This window comes from Carcharhinus amblyrhynchos, chromosome 8 (genome assembly GCF_965287045.1).
Source record: "Carcharhinus amblyrhynchos chromosome 8, sCarAmb.v2.hapA, whole genome shotgun sequence".
Classification (NCBI taxonomy): Eukaryota; Metazoa; Chordata; class Chondrichthyes; order Carcharhiniformes; family Carcharhinidae; genus Carcharhinus; species Carcharhinus amblyrhynchos.
In genome coordinates, this window is record NC_137331.1 from 56736766 (window position 1) to 56760797 (window position 24032).

A 24032-nucleotide genomic window follows, 5' to 3' on the forward strand; every position below is an offset into this window, starting at 1 on the left:
CAAATGCGGGCAATTGGGATTAGTTTAGGGGTTTAAAAATAAGAGGGCAGCATGGACAAGTTGGGCCAAAGGGCCTGTTTCCATGCTGTAAACTTCTATGATTCTATGACAGGATTTTTCTCTTGCCCCATCCAAAAGCAACACTAGTACAGATACCAAACAGATCTGAACCAAATTGTATTACTGAGTGCAGGCCCTCAATATCTCCGGCGCAGCAACCCCCACTGGAATAGGTGTGAATTGTTTATAGGGGAGTCAAGATGATGGCAGCTGCAGAGCTTAGGCAGACTGTTTCACGAGCTTATAGACAAATAAAGTTCCGTTAATTGTGACCTCAAGGTGGAGCTAATAATCAAACTGAAAGCTACAGAAAGAAATGGCACTAACAAAACATTCCTTGCCAGTAATAGAAAATAAGCCAATAAGACAAGGAGCCCAGAGACAGCTTGTTAAGGCAGACACAAAGATGTCTTGCCTTAGCTATGCGTGCAACCACTTTGTTGGCAAAAACCAAAGAAGCTACGGAGTAAGTAAAATCTGGCAAGGCTGGTGCTTCATTAGTAGCAGCAAGGCTGGGTGAGAAGATTGACAGTGGATGGGATGAACTTTAATAACATATGTGACTCAGGTAAGTCAACAAAACTGAGGCGTTTCTTTGAAAATTAAGAGTAGCTAAACTGGTGATTTTGATATTCAGATTTCAGTTCCATCACTTCAGTCTTTAGATTTTTCCAGTTCATGTGCTAGTCATTGTTGTAGAAGATGTGGGAACACATTGTCTAATGTAGGTAGACATGATGTTTCAGTAAAACTGCTAAGTGCATCTCCAACAGAGAGTAGGAGATAAGGTTTGGAAGATATATCCCAGCCTGTTAAATGTGTGCCACTAATACAAGAGCAAAGAACATAAGAACATAAGAAATAGGAGCAGGAGTAGGCCATCTAGCCCTTCGAGCCTGCCCCGCCATTCAATAAGATCATGGCTGATCTGAAGTGGCTCAGTTCCACTTTCCCGCTTTCTCCCCATAACCCTTAATTCCCTTGTCTATCAGAAATCTATCTACCCGTGACTTAAATATATTCAGCGAGGTAGCCTCCACCACTTCAATGGGCAGAGAATTCCAGAGATTCACCACCCTTTGAGTGAAGAAGTTCCTCCTCAACTCCGTTCTAAACTATACCCCCCCCTCCCTTATTTTGAGGCTGTGCCCTCTAGTTCTGAGAACTCTAGCTGGGAATATGTGCATCTTGCATACATTTTCCCGGAGGTAAGCTAGTTAGTTCTGATTCAGCAATCAGCATGGAAGGTGGATTTACCCAAGAATAGGGGTCCAGAGCGAACACCTCTACAGTTAAATCTTCATCACTCTGATATCAATATGTTCCTCCAATGGGAAGACAATGAGTCCAAGCATGCCAGCTTATAAGAATGAGTTTACGTAAATTCTAGAGAAATTGTTAACTACAATTACACAGGGACTGAGGCATAAAACATCAGCTGAGGTAGGAAAGGTGAGGTGTTAAACTGAAATGCTGGAACAGATTACAATTAGCAGGAGGTGGCACCTTGGTAAAGGAAATAAAGTGAAGCATAGCCATGCAGAGGATCATTGCAACTTAAATCATCTGCAAGTGCTCATTAAGGACAGCTCATTACATTTTAGTGCTAAATGTTTTGTCGTGGGTTCAGGGTCCAGATGGGGTTCTTCAGGGCTTGCCTATTTTCTCCAAGTAAGCTACTCAAGACTGTAGTTTGTTAAAACCATTATTATTTATTTACAGTTTTATATCCATCTTTGGAGTTCTGCAGGAGTTTGGATTTCTCCACCTTCCAAGTCTCCATTACTTAGTCATGAGTTACAACAGCATCAGCTGCTTCTGACGTTAACCCTTTATTTCACAAACAACTAGCAGATGGGGAGAAACCATGTCATTGCAGAAGATTTTGAGTACTATATAAAGTTGTATCAACTTTTACTGTTCACTTACTGCTGGAGATTTGAAGATGGATTGAGAAACAAATCTGGAGATTTTCTAGGACATTTTGACAGGATCTTGGAGTGTAAGTGTCTGTCACATGTGGGATTGAGTACATAACACCCATACAATGATGTACCAGAGCACATGACTCACACCCAGGGTATTGGACCGAGCCACGTGCAGGGCCAAGCACGGAAACAGCTCCCAATGTGTACTCTTTGCTATATCTTTGTAGATAATTCTTGGGTTGATAAAGACTTACAGATAAACTGCACACGACTACAAAGACGTTATCAAACCTACCGAGATACAACCAATACTCCATAACAGACTTTCCCAATATTCTATCAACATTTATTCCAGAAATTCACTGAGCTCTTCACCTAAAAACAATGAGTGCTCTGCTCCACTAACTTATTGAAAACCTTATTTGATTCTCCATAGCTGAAATCCTTGGTCATTGGCATCTTTCTAGGGGTTATCTTGGTCTAGAACATAGAACATAACAGTGCAGTACAGGCCCTTCGGCCCTCGACGTTGCACCGACCAGTGAAACCAATCTAATGACCCTCTAACCTAAACTATTCCAATGTTATCCATATGTCTATCCAATGACCATTTGAATGCCCTTAAAGTTGTTGAGTCCTCTACTGCTGCAGGCAGGACATTCCACACCCTTACTACCCTCTGAGTAAAGAACCTACCTCTGACATCTGTCCTATATTTATCACCCCTCAATTTAAAGCTATGTCCCCTCATGTTAGCCATCACCATCTGAGGAAAAAGGCTCTCACTGTCCACCCTATCTAATCCTCTGATCATCTTGTATGCCTCAATCAGGTCACCTCATAACCTTCTTCTCTCCAATGAAAATAACCTCAAGTCCCTCAGCCTTTCCTCATAAGACCTTCCCACCATACCAGGCAACATCCTGGTAAATCTCCTCTGCACCCTTTCCAATGCTTCCACACCTTTCCTATAATGTGGCGACCAGGACTGCACACAATACTCCAAATGCAGCCGCACCAGAGTTTTGTACAGATGCAACATGATCTCATGGCTCCGAAACTCAATCCCTCTACCAATAAAAGCTAACACACCGTATGCCTTCTTAACAACCCTATCAACCTGGGTGCCAACTTTCAGGGATCTACGCACATGGACACCGAGATCTCTCTGCTCATCCACACTGCCAAGAGTCTTTCCATTATCCCAATACTCTGTAATCCCGTTACTCCTTCCAAAGTGAATCACCTCACACTTTTTCACATTAAACTCCATTTGCCACCTCTCAGCCCAGCTCTGCAGCTTATCTATGTCCCTTTGCAAACTGCAACATCCATCCGCACTGTCCACAACTCCTTCGACTTAAGTGTCATCCGCAAATTTACTAACCCATCCTTCTACACTCTCATCTAGGTCATTTATAAAAATGACAACCAGCAGTGGCCCCAAAACAAATCCCTGCGGTACACCACTAGTAACTGAACTCCAGTTTGAACATTTCCCATCAACCACCACCCTCTGTCTTTTTTCAGCTAGCCAATTCCTGATCCAAACTGCTAAATCACCCTCAATCCCATGCATCTGCATTTTCTGCAGTAGCTTACCATGGGGAACCTTATCAAACACTTTACTGAAATCCATATACACCACATCAACTGCTTTACCCTCATTGACCTCTTTGGTCACCTTCTCAAAGAACCTAGTAAGGTTTCTGAGGCACGACCCACCCTTCACAAAATCGTGTTGACTATCTCTAATCAAATTATTTCTCTCTAGATGATTGTAAATCCTTTTCTTATAATCCTTTCCAAAACTTTGCCCACAACAGAAGTAAGGCTCACCAGTCTATAATTTCCAGGATGGTCTCTACTCTTGAACAAGATGACAACATTTGCTTTCCGCCAGTCTTCTGGTACTATACCTGTAGACAATGATGACATAAAGATCAAAGCCAAAGGCTCTGCAATCTCCTCCCTTGCCTCCCAGAGAATCCTAGGGTAAATCCCATCCGGCCCAGGGGACTTATCTATTTTCACACTTTCTAGAATTGCTAACACCTCCTCCTTATGAACCTCAATCCCGTCTAGTCCAAAAGCCTGTATCTCAGTATTCTTCTCGACTACATTGACTTTTTCCTGTGTGAATACTGACGAAAAATATTCATTTAGCGCCTTTCCTATCTCTTCAGACTCCACGCACAACTTTCCACTACTGTCCTTGACTGGCCCTAATCTTGCCCTAATCAATTTTTTATTCCTGACATACCTAAAGAAAGTTTTAGGGTTTTCCTTGATCCTACCTGCCAACGACTTCTCATGTCCTCTTCTGGCTCTTCTTAACTCTCTCTTTAGGTCCTTCCTGGCTAACCTGTTACTCTCCAGTGCCCTAACTGAGCCTTCACATCTCATCTTTACATAAGTCTCCTTCTGTCTGTCGGAGGAATGGATGGGGGACATGAGACCAGACAGAACCACATCAGCTGCTGACAGGACAGATGGGAGGATAAAGGTGAACTGCTTCTCAATCAATGGTTGTAACCTCTGTTACTTATTTTGTCAATTAATCGTGTCTGCTTAATATTGAAAAGTTGTCAACTATGATTTAAAGGTTAATAAATAATTATTAGTACAAACATATTTGGTTTTTTGATTCTTTTGATCATTGGCCAGAAAAATCTGACACAACTAATACAATCCAAAGTGTTTGGTAAAACACATTTGATCATCATTCACTCTCAGACAGACGAGGATCAGGAATTTCCTCGTTCCCTCCATTCTGCCACCATAACTTTGCCAAGGATGCAGCAGATATCTCAGTTATAGATATAAATGGATTTTCCATTGCACCTCTGGCAAATTTACAGTGGAACAAGAAATTCTGAGCCTGGGTGTTAAACTATCTGCAGGCTGAAACCAAAAAGCAGAGAATAGGAGATGTTGGTGCTGCAACCCTGCCTCACTGACATATCATTTGAATACTTCCACCAATCCCAGGAATGAGCTTACACCTGCTTCTAAAAAAACACTGCAGATTTATTTCTGATATGTTTCTTTAATGACCAACACAGTTAAATTTTGGAGCTTATTAATGCATTACCAGAAACTTCTAGAATTCAGTATTTCTCTGACAAGCCAGTTACACTGGTATAGATGTATGACTTTATTGATACTTCACAATCACAAAATCTAGGGAACTTGAGCTCTTTGGCAGAGTTAATTTCTTAATAGAAAATACAATAAGATATATGTGTACTCCCCTTTGTGCAATACTACAAGGAGAATATAGGGACTACCAGATTTAAAACATTTGCAAATTCAAAAATCATGCAAGAGCTTCTATTTTTTGTGATAAGCTCGTAAAATAATTTTGGTGTCAAAGTACAATGCTTGTAAGCATGTATTGCTTTCTGAAGGCAGGGCAATGGTAGGTGTATCATAGTAAATTCTAACTGCACAGTAACTTACCCTCTCTCAATAAGGAATGTGTCTCGCCAAATCCTGGCCCTTTTATTTGAACGAAATCTGGAAGAAAAGACACGCTCAATGTCAGACACTAACTTCTCTCTGCCAATGCATATGCAACATGTTTGTATGACTCCTTATCTAGAAAATGCCAGTGGGTGTGTCCATGCCACTAAGTGTACATCCTGGGAATGAGCAAGGAGGCTATAAATAGGTGGCTGCTTTAGAAATATGATATATTGATGCTGATCTCTTTGAACGGATGCAGTTAAAAAGCAATTAAATTAATGCACCATCTTCTGGTTCTTTGCCACACCAGCTATTTTACCATCATTTTCAATTGTCATCTAGTGCTACAGTTTCACAACACGTTTGGGCCCTTCAAAATTTGCAGATGACACAAAGTATAGTGAATAGGAGACGGATATTTGGTCGGTTTCAAGACAACACAGACAGGTTGGTGGAATGGCTGGACATGTGGTAGATGAAATTTAATGAGAGTGATTGATTGGTAGAAAGAAAGAGGCGAGGCATTTAAAAAAAAATCACAATTCTAAAGAGAGTGCAGAAACAAAGAGACCTGGGAATAAATCATTGAAGATGCAGTGCTGCTTGGGAAGATTGCTAAACAAGCAGCATTACTGGCTTTATAAATGGAGGCTTAGAGTACCAAAGCAAGGAGATTATGAAGAACCTTTAGAAAGGATGTGAAGGCTGTGGGGAGGGTTCAGAAAATACTTCCAAGAATGGCTTCAGGAATGAGGGATTCAGCTAAGTGGATAGGTTGCAGAATTTGGGGTTGTTTTCCTTAGAGAGGGACCTGGGAATGCAAGTGCACAAGTCTCTGAAGGTGGCAACCCAGGTGGAGAAGGTTGCAAAGAAAGCTTACGGAATGCTAGCCTTTATAGGAAGGGGTATAGAGTATAAGAACTGGCGTCTAATGCTACAGTTGTACAGAACGTTGGTTAGACCGCAGTTGGAGTACTGCGTCCAGTTCTGGTCACCTTACCACTGGAAGGACGTGGAGACCCTGGAGAGGGTGCAGAGGAGGTTTACCAGGATGCTGCCTGGTATGGAAGGACTGGGTTACGAGGAAAGATTGGGTAAACTGGGGCTCTTTTCCCTAGAAAGACGGAGATTAAGGGGGGATCTGATAGGGGTGTATAAAATAATGAAGGGTATAGATATAGTCAACAGTGGCAGGCTTTTTCCTAGATTGGAGACAAATATCATGAGGGGTCATGAGCTAAGGGTGAGGGGGGAGAAGTATAATTTGGATACTACAGGGAGGTTTTTCACACAGAGGGTCGTGGGGGTATGGAATGCGCTACCAAGTAAGGTGGTGGAGGCAGGCACGCTGGATTTGTTTAAGGTCTACTTAGATAGGCACATGACTGAAACAGGGATGGAGGGTTATAGAAGACTGTTTTTAAATAAGGGTCAGAACCTTGGGACGTTACTGGAAATCTAATGCTACATGTGTTGATGTTTTGTCTCTTTTACTCTGCAGGTGTGTCGGTCCACCTTGTTGTCAAACGAGGGGCATGCACACGGTGGGTCGTGCGTGGGCTGCTCTTGGATGTTTCGAGAGTGGCCTAGTACTTCGCTTCGTGTGTGTGCTTAAAACTGGACCAGCAGGTGGGCACCACAACAGCTCTGTGACTATCACTGCTAGCTGTGCAGATACATGGATTTGGGCCAGTGTCTGTGGGAGTTTGTGCATTCTCTCTGTGGTTGCATGGGTTTCCTCTGGGTGCTCCGGTTTCCTCCCACACCCCAAAAATGTACTCTTAGGCTGACTGATGTAACAAATTGTCCCTAAATTATTCTCCCCTGAATCTGGTTTCCAATGGGGGTACCATACACATACACACGGGTCAAGGTAGGTGTAGGAAAATGCTTTGTTAAGATGGCGGCGTGGGCTCATTGGGCCGAAGGGCCTGGTTCCCGTGCTGTGTTGTTTTTTGTTTTTTGAGAGAAGGTTGAGTGGAGATTGATAGATATCTTTAAAATCTTGAGGGATCCAGATGAGCGAATAGGGTGAAACTGTTCCCATTGGCGGAAGTGTCAAAAATCAGTAAACACTGATTTAAAATGATTGGCAAAAAAATCAAAAGTGACATAACAAAATGTGATCTTTGCCAGAGAGTGTTATGGAAAAGCAGTGCCTGAAAGGGTGGTGGGGGCAAATTCAATTGTAGCTTAGCTGAAGAGAAGAAAATGCACGGTTGCTGGGAAAAGGTGGGACTAGCTAAATTGCTCTTGCATAGAACTACCATGGGCTTGGGGGGATCACAGCGCCAGGGACCCAAGTTTGATTCCCGGCTTGGGTCACTGTCTGTGTTGAGTCTGCACGTTCTCCCTGTGTCTGCGCGAGTTTCTGTCGGGTGCTGTGGTTTCCTTCCACAGTTCAAAAGACGTGCTAGTTAGGTGCATTGACCGTACTAAATTCTCAATGTACTCCAACAGGCGCCAGAGTGTGGCCACTAGTGGATTTTCACAGTAACTTCACTGTAGTGTTAATGTAAATCTACTTGTGACACTAATAAATAAACCTTAAAATGGCTTCTTTCTGTGTCATTGCCAAAATTCTGAATCTGGTTACAATGTTCTTTGTTTTTCCTGTTTGGTTCCCATTTTATTATTTAAACCTTCCTTGCAGTGTGTACAGAAGTTCAGACTCAATTGTTTAGACTGACCTGTTTCTTGGTTTCTCCGATTCCAATAATTTCAGGATAGATTTGCCATCCATATCTGGTGGAATGTCAAGGCCTGCAATGTCCAAGATGGTTGGAGCGAGGTCAATATTCAAAACCAGCTGAGGAATACTGTTGGAACGAACACAACCACAATGTATGGAATACCATAAGTTATTAAAACATATCTAAATGTTAGCTCTTGTACACAGATTGTAAAGAAACATGATTTAAGAAATAATGGTGCTCAAAGCTTAATGTGAGAGCAAGCAGCAATGGTCAAAACAGTTGAATTCAGTTTGAATTTTTAATGTTAAAAATGTTCATTGCAACAAAATCACATCGCAGAGACAGGCTGTTTAGAAAAGAGAGAGGGATCTCATAGAAACTTATGAAATTCTAACAGGATTAGACAGAGTAGATTTAGAAAGCATGTTCCCAATGATCGGGCAGTCCAGAACTAGGGGTCATAGTTTGAGAATAAGGGATAAGCCTTTCAGAACTGGGGTAAGGAGAAATTTCTTCACCCAGGGGTAGTGAATGTCTGGAATTCGCTACCACAGAATACCATTGAGGCCAAAACATTGTCTGATTTCAAGAACAAATTAGTTATAGCTCTTGAGGCTAAAGGAATCAAGGGATATGGGAGGAAGAGGGGTCAGAATATTGAATTTGATGATCAGTCATGATCAAGATGAATGGCAGAGCAGGCTTGAGGGGCCTAAGTTTGGATCTTTATGTCTATTTGAGCTATTCAGCTGAAGTAATCTACAGGAGTTAAATTTCCCCACCTTTTCCATAACCTTTTGTATTCTGCCTTTTCAAATAATTATCCAAATTCCCTACAAATAATATTATGTGGGAAGATTTCTGATGCCCTTCTCCCATCACTGGGCTGCAATGAAGCAATGCATCAAGTGTCAAGCTCTTGTTCAGTCTCAGATTTTTGCATTTTCCTGTCTCAAACCAATTAAATCCTGCACAAGCCTCACCTTCCAGTCCACAGGCAGCAGAAGGATACAGGAAAATCAGAATTATTTGCTTGTCAGATACCTTAACTTCAGTGAGGCTGAATGTTTAATGCAATACTCTCCTGGACCCTCCAATCAGGAGACAGCCAGGGTGACATCTTCTTTGGGAACCTCTGCCCTGGTCAAGAACAAATGTGCCAAGAGGCTCGGAATGCCCTATTTGTTTGTGACAATGCCTGCCATTGTTGGGAGGACCAGAAAATTCTGCTCGTGATAATTCAAATTAAGAGTAGAATGTAAATGCTGTGGAACTGACACATTCATATTCATCAGTATCTTTTTTCTAAATTCCTTCACCATCATCCTTATTCTCCTATATCTTCTAGAGTTTCTCATTTTTTTAATGGTTTTAGATTGTCTAGCCTCTCACTATATTTACTCTTTATCCCCTTCCCATTTGCTCTGAACTATACCTCTCCCTCCTCATTAGTTCAAGTCCTTGTTTTATTGATGGAAAGCAACTTAACACTAATCATTATAGAATTGTTCCTGCAATCCGAGGCTAAGGTGAAGAATCTTTCAATTGTGCTTCCCACGACATTGCTATTTATTGACCTATGATGGCAAGTAATTATGGGCATATGTACAGACTGGGCTTAGATATAAGGTGGGATTCTCCAGCAGCGCTCTCCCCAAAACTGGAGAATCTTGCCCGAAGTCAATGGACCTTTGCATGGTCCGCCCCTGCCCGCTATGATTCCTGTGCCGCGTGATAGGAGAACTCTCGCCATGATGTTCATCAGTGATTGGGCTTGCTAACTCTGCCGGGTCATACGTAATGGATGGCCCATTTGAAAAGGCATTGGAAGGCTGCCAGCCCTAACAGATTCATACCCCAGAAAGAATTGCCACCTCTAGCAGAGTAGGTTAAAATCTGAGGGAAAAATGATCGTGCAGAAGGCCTGGGAGAGATGCTCTTTCAGAGGGTTGCTGCAGTCTTGATGGGCTGAATGGCCTCTATCTATGCTGTAGGCATTCTATGGTTCTATGGTAATACTTCAATGTGGGTGGTATCATAACAAAGCAATGGGAGCACAGATTTTAACGGAAAGAGGTCCACTAATCCATGTGATGCACCCCTGACAGGTGACAGGACCACAAAGCTGAATTTGTACCTCAATAAGTCTAACCAAGAAAGGGTTTAGAAATGAGGAAGAAGAGTCTGCTTTCTATGGTTCTATGGTTCAGAATTCATACTTCATCATAAGGTTTTGACATTTCATTGGGGTGAGCTGCATCCTCCCTCCTCAAATTTCTGAACAGGTTTATAAATAGCTTTGCTCTTTCTGTGAAGAAAAGTGCTGATTTGTGCTGGAGTGCAGATTGCCCTCTGATATCTTGTGAAAATCTGCAATTTCAATGTGCTTATTATGTTACATACCAGCCTTGTTTTCTCTCATTAGTCATTCATGTCTTAGCAATTTTGTTTATTGGGTATATTTATGTGCTTGCTCTGGTTGCTCAAGAACCCAGTAATTCAAGTTTACTTTTACTGCTTGTAGACCGTCAGTGGTACCTCCTTTCTTCTAGTTTTCTCACAAGTGCACCTTGCACCACCATGATTGACATTGTGTAATATTTCTAATAAATTTCAGTGTCATATTCATTACTCAATGATGTTAGTGTACCACAAACAGTGCCACAGCCTGATTGTTGCCCATGGGAAGTGCAAAGTGGTAGTTTACAGACTGCCTGGATAAATAATATAATATGGAATTCTCAACTATTCCCGGTAAATGTGAAAATTCCAGAAATAATCCCTTACATTGATCCTGGTTCCACATTTGGTCCACGAACAAAGAAGGGAACCCGGATATCAAAGTCATATGGCATTGATTTTCCTTTTACTAGTCCAAATTGCCCAATGTGGTAACCATGGTCTGCAGTGTAGATGACATAGGTGTTGTCCAGTTCCCCAGTCTCTGCAAGCATCTGAAATATCTGAAGCATAATACGAGTTGTTTTATTATTATTTTAACTGGTTGTAAAATAGCAAAGAAAATATTTTCATGAAAATTGTTAATCTGCTGCCAAGACAATTAAATTCAAATGACCTCTCTAACTTAATGGCTAAAGGTCTCCTATTTCCTTGTGTGCTACCGCACAGAGGTCTTATTAAATATTAAATGGTCTAGTCATGCTACTTACCCTGTCAACAGAGTCATCCACTGACATAAGTGTCTGCAGCCTCTTTCTCTGAAGAATGTTGGTGAATTCCATATGGATAGGCCTCATTGCTCCTGTGAATTGCATAATCCAGTGTTTGTCCATGTTTGGGGCATAGTTGTAACTCGGAGTACTGAAGATAACAGAATAAAGAAGGTTCAACATCACTGGTTGAAATATTTCTCAGCTATCAATTGTTATGGTTCAGTTAGAAACGTCAAAGTGTTTATGAAGCCCGCCTGAACCGTAAGCTTTGCATCTTGAATTTGGCTAGGTTAAGCATGAGGTGTTTTACTTCAGGTATAATTTAAGTGACCCATTAGGGAGCTTTTATCAAACATAGTTTATTTAAGAATATAATTAACATGTATAGTAAAAAAATTAGCAAGAACTTTTACCAATTATAAACAAGAAACAAAACAACCACTATAATGTATAATTCTTAATGAATATTTCTAATGTATTCCAAAAACCAAAATCCCAATAAACAAAATCCATCAAACAGATTTATCACAGCATAGGCTAAAGCTCAGAGTAGACTGCAGTCATATCAGCTCTCCAAAATATCGAAGCATAGATTCTTTACTGCAGCATGTCAACAAACCTTGCTGTCAGCTAACTGGTAACATTTTCAAAGCAAAACAGAGAGAGAAAAAAGACTTCTTTTCCAGTTTGCTTCTAATATGGCCTCTTACACTGCACCAAAACAAGACTAAAAAAACCCTTGCCATCTGACCTGCCTCAGTTTTTTTTCCTCCTTCCAGCAATGACATCACCCAAAGCTGTGATGATTAAAAAAAACCTCTTAAAGGTACACTAACATCACACAATTTACTGTTTCTACTTTCAATTATTTTCACTTTTATGACTTATAAAGAAAAACCTCAGCGACTGTACTTCATGATATAGGAGGGGACTGGCACTAATGTGAGAGTCTGGGAATCGGCTGATTCCTGGAGGTTTGAAAACATTACCCACATGGCAGAGCACCATATGTCACACAAATCACTGCTGCTCTAAAGCTGCGATCTTCATTATAATCTGCAACATACTCAGAACTCCTCACTCCTCCGAAATCTACTTTGACAAGCTTTACCGGGATGTGCACGAGCTGCAGAAGAACTTCTTTTCTTTCCTAGATAACTGTGGCCCAATTAACAAGTCTTTAGGGTTTTCTCTGGAAAACCTACTCTATGTACTGATAGATCACCCGTAATTATCCATAATATAAGCCACACAGTGGAACTCCACTGTGTGCACAGTGTTCTTCGATACACTACACTTTTTCATTCACCACAACGCTTGGTACATTGAGATTCCACATGTAGCATACAAAGCAGGCCATATTTTCATGAAAATGTTTTTCATGTTAAATCTCTTTTTGTGTTATTATAAAAATGATGGACAACTTTTATTCGTCTCCAAGCAATCAAAGGTTTGGAAGATCTTTTCTCAATCATCAAAATGGTGTTCTAATCTTTTATTATTTGAAAGGGCTGAGATTTTATTGCCCCAGCAAAGGGTATGAGGAAACAAATAAATTATTAGATGTAAAAAACTCTGCAAATTCATCCAGCTTGGTTTCTAATATCCAGATAGTCATAAGATACAATAATGGGGTAGTTGATTGAACATGCTGTCAATCTCTTTCAATTTGTGCTACCAACAGACCTAGATATGAGGTGAGGAAAACCCCCTGTGGTGGAAAGCTTTGGGAACAAAAATCCAAAATGATTTTTTGAACCAGAATGATAGGGAGTGGGATAGATTAATCTTGGGTTTGGACATAGCTCGGCACAACATCAAGGGCTGAAGGGCCTGTACTGTGCTGTACTATTCTATGTTCTATGTTCAACATCACTTTTGTCTCCCAACTATCACAGAGCAAGGAAGAAGTCAATACATAGCATTGAAGAACCCACAGTTGGACAGGATGATACGAGCAGATTGGAAGCATCAACAAAAGAATGGATGTTTAGAACAATTTACAGGCCAATTAGATGGCTTTGGACATTGTTTTGCAGAATGTGTGTATGTAAGTGACTTCTATACTGTATCGCACCCCAAATACTTCAGAGTGTCCAAAATTGTGACAGATAGGCCGGAATTCTCCCATCCCACCCGCCACTGGAATTTAAGCAGGTGGGTTGTGGAGAATGTGAAACACCATTGATGGTCAGGTGGGAATTTCCGGCTTTTAGACTAACAGGACCGAAGAATTCCGCCCACAATTTCACAAACTCCCTAAGAAATAAGCATACCAGTAGACAGCCATTCTAAAATAAGGTTGGTGATCACCCATTAGGATAAACCAATATGTATTTTATTTAAGGACTGATATCTTGCAGAATTCAAAGATCAAAATCAGTCTAAGTGCTATTACTATTAAGTATTGCTACTACAAAGTACTATTACTATATAGCTCAGTTGGCTGGACAGCTGGTTAGCCGTGCAGAGTAATACCAACAGTGTGGGTTCAATTCCCATGTTGGCTTAAAGTTATTTATGAAGGTCCTGCCTTCCCAGCCCTGCCCTTCACCTGAGGTGTGGTGATCTTCAGCTTAAAGCATCACCAGTCACCACCAGGGGACAGCAGTCTACAGGCATCTGGGACTATGGCAAATTTACTATTAAAATATACTTCCAACTCATCTAATCAACTGAAGTAAAACAAGAAAGGATTAACAAAACTGTTGTGGCAAATTTTAATTGCAAAAAAAATCAACTTGGTCATAACATCTTTTAATGTCGATTTCAAGGTCAGAATTAAATCTCTATTATTATATTTATCATATCTGGAAAAAACTTGGAAAAACATTTCTTCATTGCATTCATTTTGCGATTTGCTGCTATTAATTTATTTTCCATGTTAATTTAATAAATATTAAAACTTCCCTTAGGAGAAAGGGAATTTTAAAAAAGCTCATCATGAAATGGATGCAGTGACTCACAGCTCCGAGTTTTCTTCTCACAATGTTTTAAGAACTTAGTTTATTTGAAAACGCCAGATTTTGGCATGAACACACTTTAATGGCAGCATGATCAGTTTGCAGTGCCACATCCCTGTTATTAATTGTGTGTTGTTGTCAGTGAGCTCAACCCATGAAATAAGGTCATATTCCATATGTTACCCCTAAATTTAACCTCTGTATCACATGGATTCTTTCTTGAAACTATGTTAGATGAATGCTCCCTGCCTCAAAGTTGTCAGTACAAACTGAACATAAGGGCAACTAACTGAAATAATTTCAAAATAGGTCAAAGGAATGCAAAATATATAGACAGTAATCAGGACACCATATATGTATCCAATAAATGTAATAATCATCACACAGAATTTAACAACATTAAAGTCTGCAAAGACATATAGGGCAGAATTTTCTATTCGGGAAACTAAGTCCAGTGGCGGATGGAAAGTAAGTGTGATGGGTCATGAGGTCACACAATCTTCTGTTGATCAGCTCATTAATTATGGATGCAGGTATAACCGGGTGAATCTTCTGGTGGGGCAGGCATGAAGTTTCCCAACCCACCATCATCTCATAAGGTTGAAGGTCCTGAAACCATATTTAAGTGGCGCTCTCACAGCATTCACTCACTGGGGACCAGGACTCCACATAGTCCTTGAGGCGCAAATCAGACTGGACAAGCTGTCAGATGTGAGAAACCACATCTTGTGACTTATGAGGGCACTTCCGACATTGCCTTTCACTAATCTTGAGACAACAACATTGTCGGCAATACACCTATAGCTGAGCCAATGCTTATTGTTGCAACGGTTATATGTCCACCAGTCTCTTAACCTTATTGAGACCCTACTAACTCTTGCTGCTCAGGCCCTTAGCCCTCAAGGTCCTGTGACAATCTGCACTCGGATCTCCTTCTCCTCATCTGGATGAGAGCCACTGCCAAGGCAGGGGTGCCTTCAGCCTGCATCATCCGCACCTTAGTGGATCTTTGAACAATTGTAGTGAACTTTGAGTGAGCATGTCCTTTACAGGTTACCTCCATCTCAAAGGCAGCAGGCAACGCATTTCACCTTGCCTTTGTCTAGACATGGTATCCCCACCCCACCCCTTCCAGGTAAAGGACCAAAAGTGAGTGTCCCTCTAATTGCAGAAGATGACAAATGGCATAGCATGAATGACAACTTCACACCTTGCTGGGATTTCAATGTTAGGAGACCAATGAGCTAGAAACAAACCTGCTACAATGCGGCCTTCACCATAGAGAAGGGAAGTGAGCATGCTTGAAATGCATTTGTCTCAGAATTATTAGAGTCTCCCTTCAGTGGGCCACGCATGCTGACCTTGAACTCCACCCATCCGAAAAGACCCGCCTTCCACTTTAAGGGATCTCACTAAAAGTCTAATGCCATGGTCAATGTCAAATTTGAGAAATGGTGCATGTCATCTTCCAGACTCGGTTAACCATCTTCTACCTTCCCCCGTGACCCAAATCCCACTTTTAACCCACCCAGCATCATCATTCCTTTCCCCTCTGTCACCCTTGAATCCTCATTGTTACCCTGGACCCATCACGATCCGCCAATATCTCCCATCTCCAAAGGGCCAACATCTATTAGGGTGAATGTTGGTCCTTTAGAGGATGAGAAAGGGGACCTAGTGGTAGGGGATGAGGATATGGCTAAGGTATTGAATAACTTTTTTGTTTCTGTCTTCACGGAGGAGGACGTGAATAATTTGCCGGGTGTTAGCGATGGAAAGGTGGTAGGACTGGAGGGTCTTAATGACATTACTGTTACTAGAGAGGCGGTGCTCGACAGACTGGAGGGGCTGATTGTGGACAAGTCCCCAGGACCAGATGGAATGCATCCGAGGGTTCTGAAAGAAATGGCGGAGGTGATAGTGGATGCCTTGGTGGTTATTTTCCAGACGTCGCTGGATTCCGGGGAAGTGCTGGAAGATTGGAAAACGGCTAATGTTACGCCGTTGTTTAAGAAGGGTGCCAGGCAAAAGGCGGGGAATTATAGGCCGGTTAGTTTAACGTCTGTGGTGGGTAAAATGTTAGAATCTGTCATTAAGGAGGAAATTGCGAGGCATCTTGAAGGGAATTGCTTCATAGAGCAGACGCAGCACGGTTTCATTAAAGGGAAGTCGTGTCTGACAAATTTACTGGAGTTCTATGAGGATGTCTCTAGGGCGGTGGATAGAGGAGAGCCGGTGGATGTGGTCTTTCTAGATTTTCAGAAGGCGTTTGACAAAGTACCTCACAAGAGGTTATTGCAGAAGGTCGAGGGACATGGAGTTGGGGGTAGGGTGTTAGCGTGGATAGAGGATTGGTTGTCAAATAGGAGGCAGAGAGTGGGGGTCAACGGGTGCTATTCGGATTGGCGGATGGTGACTAGTGGAGTGCCCCAGGGGTCGGTGCTGGGGCCTCAGCTATTTACCATTTATATAGATGATCTGGAGGAGGGAACCGAGTGTAGGGTGTCGAAATTTGCTGATGACACCAAGATAGGGGGAACGGCAAATTGTGCGGAGGGTGTGGAGAGTCTGCAGAAGGATCTAGATAGGCTGGGCGAATGGGCCAGGAAATGGCAAATGGAATTTAATGTTGGCAAGTGTGAGGTGGTCCACTTTGGTAGGAAGAATGGTAGGAAGGACTATTACTTACGGGGCGAAAAACTGCAGCAGGCGACGGTGCAGAGGGACCTCGGGGTCCTTGTGCATGAGTCGCAAAAACCCAGCTTGCAGGTGCAGCAGGTGGTCAGGAAGGCAAATGGGATGCTGGCCTTCATAGCGAGGGGGATTGAATATAAAAGTAGGGAGGTCTTGCTGCAGCTGTATAGGGCATTGGTGAGGCCGCAGCTGGAGTACTGTGTGCAGTTTTGGGCGCCGTACTTACGCAAGGATATTTTGGCCTTGGAGGGAGTGCAGAGGAGGTTTACTAGGCTGATACCGGAGTTGAGGGGGTTGAGCTATGAGGAGAGGCTGAATAAACTGGGCTTGTACTCGTTAGAGTTTAGAAGAATGAGGGGAGATCTCATTGAGACTTATAAGATGATGAATGGGATGGATAGGATAGAGGTGGAGAGACTCTTCCCGCTCAAAAAAGACAGTAGGACTAGGGGGCACAGCCTCAAGATAAAAGGGGGGCGGTTTAGAACGGAGTTGAGCAGGAACTTCTTCACTCAAAGGGTGGTGAATCTCTGGAATTCTCTGCCCGTTGAAGTGGTGGAGGCTGCCTCGCTAAATATTTTTAAGACGCGGGTTGATGGGTTTTTGATAAGAGAGGGGATTAAGGGTTATGGGGAGAAAGCGGGAAAGTGGAACTGAGCAGCGACAGATCAGCCATGATCTTATTGAATGGCGGGGCAGGCTCGAAGGGCTAGATGGCCTACTCCTGCTCCTATTTCTTATGTTCTTATGTTCTCCTTGACCTTATCCTTTCCTGCTATTTGAGCCAGCTGTCTTGTCCCCCTCCATGACACACCTGAGGAGACTTTCATCTACCAAATTCACCTTGAATCCCATTGTATCCCATTCCCCCTCTGACTGTGACTGTTCCCTCCTATCACCTGTACACTGAGTTCACCCCAGGACCCTATCGTTAACGCCACCGACCCTGTCCTCTAAGACACTGCCTCTCCTTCTCTCCCACTCTTCTTCCCTGGTAAACCTGCCTTTACCGTCCAGCCTTTGCTCCATCTTCTATCTTACTTGCTCCTAAATCTGCCTTGAAAATCAGGAAAACAAAATTCAAAGCTGTTTTTCCACTGGTGGGGAAGTGATTTCTTCATTCACATCAAATTAAGTGCCCCGCTGCTGGCAGGAGTGGAGAACTGCACCGTAGGTGTCCTCCTACATGAATCACAAAAAGTCAGATACAGGAAGTAATTAAGAAGGCAAACGGAACATTGGCCTTTATTGCAAGGGGAATAGTGCTCAATAGCATGAAAGTCTTGCTATGACTGGACATGACATTGCTGAGACCACATCTACAGTACCGTGCACAGTTTTGGTCACCTCATTTAAGAAGGGAAATACTTGCATTGGAGGCAGTTCAGAGAAGGTTCACTTGGTTGATTCCTGGGATGAAGGAGTTATCTTATAAGGAAAGATCGAGTAGATTGGGCCTATGTTCACTGGAATCTGGAAGAATGCAAAGTGATCTTATTGAAATATGTAAGATTGTGAGGGGGCTTGACAGGGTAGATGCTGGAAAGGTGTTTCCCACCCGAGGGAATCTAAAACTAAAGGGCACAGTTTCAAAACATGGGGCATTTAAAATGGAGATGAGGAGGAATTTCTTCTCACAGCACATCTTGAGTGTTTGGAATTGTTTTGTCAGTGAACAGTGGAGGTTGGGTCATTAAATATACAGTGATTTTTGATTGACAAGGGGATTCCCTTGTCAATCAAGGATTAGGGGGGACAAGCAGGAAAATGGAATTAAGGCCACATTAGAATAGCCATGATTTTATTGACTGGCAGAGCAGGTATGAGGGGCTGAATAGTCCACTCATGTTCCTATATTGTTACATTCTTCTTATGGTCCTTCATGTAGTAAGTAATCACTGATAGTGTAAAATGTATGTACTATATGAAAATTAAAGATAGTCCTGGTTTAAACTTAATTTTGACTAATAACATTTTTCTTTCCCTTGGATTGAACTACAAGTTACAGGAACCATTTAATGCAATAAATTGCTGATTCCCAATCCTTCAGGTTTCTTTTCAATTATCAATACCATAAGAACATTTTTCGGTGGCACTGACTGTGCCATTCATAACAGCTGATCATACACCTTCAGAATCAGCCATTTCTTAATCATGCCTGCTAAGGTTCATTAAATAGCACATAGAAAATAATGATCTGCCATCGCAATACATTTGAAATATACAAACACTTCCCACTTGAGGCAGAGTAAATCTATTAACTCCAAATGATTAAGAGCATTGGATAACTGATGGGTGATATACCGCATTGCGGATTCCTCTTCCCATTTTAAATTATACCTAAAATCTCCTAGTATCAACTTACAACCCCAGAAGCTGGAATATATTAACAGATAGGAGTGCAGACAATTCTAATTCACTTGTGACCTAATCTGACCAGTTTTTTTATTTCCAAACATTAATACATAAATGTTACCTGATCAATTAATCTTTCCATTACTGAGATTCATCTGATCTGCAACATAGACTTACAGTTGTAAGAAGTTATAATTAGTTGATATGTTTTTCTTTTAATTTCCTTTCGCTGATTCAGTCTTTCCTCAGTCCCTGATTCCTTCTTCTCCTCTATCTCTCTTCTTGTTTACCCAGGTAATCAATTAGACAAAGTAGGCTAATCAAATGTAAATATACTTTCATCATTATGTATTATTGAAAATCGTGTCTGCATGTAATTTTTGTAATTGTAAAGTATGTAATTTTCTAGTTGGCTTGCCCTGTGCTTCCAGTGTAACAGCTATTGGAGGTGTTAATGCAATTAACTGTGGAGGTTCTGAGACCACTCCTCCTTGGATGCCAAAAGTGCACAAGCTAAGCTAGTAAATAATGTAAATTCATTAACACAGAATCATACAATGATAAAGGCAGAAAGAGCTCTATCATACCTGTGCCAGATCTTTCAAAGAACCGTCCAATTAGAACTAGCTTCTGCCCTTTCATAAGAACATAAAAACATAAGAAATAGGAGCAGGAGTAGGCCATCCAGCCCTTCGAGCCTGCCCCGCCATTCAATAAGATCATGGCTGATCTGTCATGTCTCAGTTCCACTTTCCCGCCCTCTCCCCATAACCCTTAATCCCCTCGCTTATCAGAAACCCATCAACCCGCGTCTTAAAAATATTTAGTGAAGCAGCCTCCACCACCTCAACGGGCAGAGAATTCCAGAGATTCACCACCCTTTGAGTGAAGAAGTTCCTCCTCAACTCCGTTCTAAACCGCCCCCCCCTTTATCTTGAGGCTGTGCCCCCTAGTCCTACTGTCCTTTCTGAGCGGGAAGAGCCTCTCCACCTCTATCCTATCCATCCCATTCATCATCTTATACGTCTCAATGAGATCTCCCCTCATTCTTCTAAACTCTAACGAGTACAAGCCCAGTTTATTCAGCCTCTCCTCATAGCTCAACCCCCCCAACTCCGGTATCAGCCTAGTAGACCTCCTCTGCACTCCCTCCAAGGCCAAAATATCCTTGCGTAAGTACGGCGCCCAAAACTGCACACAGTACTCCAGCTGCGGCCTCACCAATGCCCTATACAGCTGCAGCAAGACCTCCCTACTTTTATATTCAATCCCCCTCGCTATGAAGGCCAGCATTCCATTCGCCTTCCTGACCACCTGCTGCACCTGCAGGCTGGGTTTTTGCGACTCACGCACAAGGACCCCGCGGTCCCTCTGCACCGTCGCCTGCTGCAGTTTTTCGCCCCGTAAGTAATAGTCCTTCCTACCATTATTCTTGCCAAAGTGGACCACCTCGCACTTGCCAACGTTAAATTCCATTTGCCATTTCCTGGCCCATTCGCCCAGCCTATCTAGATCCTTCTGCAGATTCTCCACACCCTCCGCGCAATTTGCCGTTCCACCAATCTTGGTGTCATCAGCAAATTTCGACACCATACACTCGGTTCCTTCCTCCAGATCATCTATATAAATGGTAAATAGCTGAGGCCCCAGCACTGACCCCTGGGGCACTCCACTAGTCACCAACCGCCAATCCGAATAGCACCCATTGACCGCCACTCTCTGTCTCCTATTTGACAGCCAATCCTCTATCCACGCTAACACCCTACCCCCAGCTCCATGCCCCCTTACCTTCTGCAATAACCTCTTATGAGGTACCTTGTCAAACGCCTTCTGAAAATCAAGAAAGACCACATCCAAGCTCTCCTCTATCCTTTCCTTATAGCCCTGTCAGTTTTTCACTTTCATGTATTTATTTAATTTCTTTTTGAAAGTTATTTGGAATCAAGTTCCACCATCCTTCCAGGCAGTGCATTCCAATCAGAACAACTCACTGTGGAAAGAATATATTCCTCATTTTGTCTTTAGCAATGGCCTTAAATCTCTGTTCCTCAGTATTGACCTTTCTGCCACAGGAAACCATTATTTAATTTCTCAAGATACTTAGTAATTTTAAACACCTCTAAGAAATTCTCCCTTTCTCTGCTTTAAGAAGAACCAACCTAATTTCTGCAATTTCTCCATGTAATTTAAGTTCCATTTCTTGGGTGCCATTCGACTGAACCTCCTTTGCAACCTCTTCTAAGGCCATGATCTCCTTCCACGGCCTTTCTAACAGCTCACTCATGGCCTGTTTCTGTGTTGTATATTCTGTGTAACCTTTTTATTTCCTACGTGGTCTACTCTGCAGTGGTCAATTACTGAGTTACTGGAAAACAAACAAGTGAAGAGTTACCGAGTTTTCTTGCCAGAGCTGACACTCTGGGAAATTCTGGTAAGAGTTTGTCTACTGTCAGCGTTCTAAAAAGCAGCTCACTTGCAGCCCCTTCAGAACACCAGAAGGAGGTGGCGGAGTCCAGTGTGTGGATTCAACCTAAAAACATCTCGTCCTACATCACCCTAATGTGATAAGCACCAGCACAGATGGAACTCTGATGGTTGAAGAAAATAGTATTCTTGCATTTAAGGGTAAATGACACAAGCATATGAGTGATAATGGTAACGATGATAGGTTTGGATGGGGAAAGATGGGAGAGGCTCGAGTGCAGCATGCACTGGCTGGGCTGAACGGCCTGTTTCTGTGTTGTACATTTTTGTGCAATCTTTTGTAATCCATGTAATCTACTCTGCAGAGGTCAATTACTCAGTTCTGGAAAACAAACAAGTGAAGAGGTTATGCAAAGAATTGGTGACCAAGTTAAACTCAGGCACTTCCAGCTCAGTAACCAACAAGCATGTCATGTGACACAAAGTGTGTTAGCGAATACTTGGCCACAGAGTGCAGTAGAATTTCAAGCTGAAAAGAAAAAGGCCAATTGACAATCAATTATGCTGTTTGCTTGGAAGGCGAGAATCTGCAATTTCAAAAAATGAATGACTTTTTCAGAGGCTGACATGCCACATGTACAGGAGATCCTTAAGAACATAGAAGGCACCTAATATCTGTTGACTCCATATATGGCAAAGGGCTATCGGCTGGTAACATTAAGGACTGGAAGCTAGCAGTTCTCCGTTTGTTAGATCATATGGACACTGCAAGTTTAGAGTAAGGCTTATCAGAATTAAATGTGCATTCATCGTGTTCCAGCAACCAGGTAGGTTCTATTTTGGCAAGGGCTGAAAATTATGTTCTGTCACATAATGGCAATATCAATATTTTCTTTTATAATTGGATGAACATGTCATCCAGGTCACTAATATACTAAGCCAGTGTAATGATGTATGCCACAGATGTCATCAGGAACACAAAGTGTATTAATTAACAAACAAAGACTGCCCACTGGCTGTCCCAATCCCAACATGTCTACTGCATGCCTTCAGATTGTCTTGTGCCTAAGAGAGACTCCATCTACTGTGGTTATTACCCACTCTCAATCTCAACTGGTCTCTCAAGCTAGGTGACTCTCTTCTGCTGTGCTGCCCTTCAAGGGACAATCACCACACTCAGTTGAATTTTTCTGAGGCTTGGTTTTTTTTTAAGTCTAAAAGAGTAATGTGAGAGTGGTTGAGATACAGTGGTTAGGCTAATGTATGGAAAAGCATGGGATTGGCAGAAAATGCTGATATAATCCTGTATGCTCAGCACCATCAGGTACTTATTCCTCAGGTGGTGCAGCTAATATTCAAACTATCGCATCGTAATCTATTTTAATTGATTTGACATAGAAGCCTGGCAAACTGATATTTCTACTGAAAATGTTTGCTGAAAGAACTACAAACAAGATGAGGGGAATTTGTTTTTACATTGAATTGTTAAAATCTGGAATGCTCTGCCTAGAAAGATGGTGGAAACTTAGGGAATTAGTAAATACGTGAAAAGCAACATTTGCAGAATGGTGGGCAATAGGTATAACCAGATAGATCTTTCACTGAGCTAGCAGAGCCATGATGGGTGGATTGGATTCCATAGAACATTAGAATCCCCACAATGCAGAAGAGGCCATCCAGCCCATTGAGTCTGCACTAACTCACCCAGACAGCATCTTATCTAGGCACTATCCAGTACTAGTTTTCATGATCAAATGCGATGTATTACACAAGGTTATTGATATAATGCAGAACCAGATAAATGAGCATGGGAAAGAATCCCCCCCCCCCAATTGTTTACTTGAGCTGCACATAAATACCATCATAAATGGCTTATTTGGCAATTGAGAAGGAATAGGATAAGTGACACCTGGATTCTACGGAAGCCACAACTGCACTTAAACACAACTGAATTTACTGTACATACTGACCATAAATTCTTCCAGTTATCACATTCAAAGGTCTGGACTTTCCGGTCAGTGGTGAATAAATTATGCCAGATATTCATTATGCTTACATTTCCTACAAACTTCTACTTTCTTTTCAGTGGAACTTGTGGTTATTGGAGGATGTAACACACAAGATCTGGGATTCCTGTAAATAGGGAAGCAACTGAGTATTGCCTTAAACTAATCAGATTGAGAAATCCTTATTGAAGCACACAGAGTCTGAAGAAGGGATTGTAAGTTAAACTATTCATTTCAGTGTAAAACCATGTACAGAAAGTGAAAT

General features: G+C 42.0%; 1 protein-coding gene across 1 annotated transcript in view; it reads right to left on the minus strand.

Annotated features, from left to right (window-relative positions):
- sulf1 (sulfatase 1) overlaps positions 1–24032 on the minus strand; it is a 416345-nt gene that overhangs the window by 79817 nt on the left and 312496 nt on the right. The window contains exons 9-12 of the mRNA XM_080194115.1: positions 11323–11473; positions 10940–11115; positions 8147–8275; positions 5451–5507 (exon numbers count right to left, since the gene is read on the minus strand). Of these exons, the coding sequence (XP_080050241.1) occupies positions 5451–5507; positions 8147–8275; positions 10940–11115; positions 11323–11473 (513 nt within the window). The remainder of the gene's footprint in view (positions 1–5450; positions 5508–8146; positions 8276–10939; positions 11116–11322; positions 11474–24032) is intronic.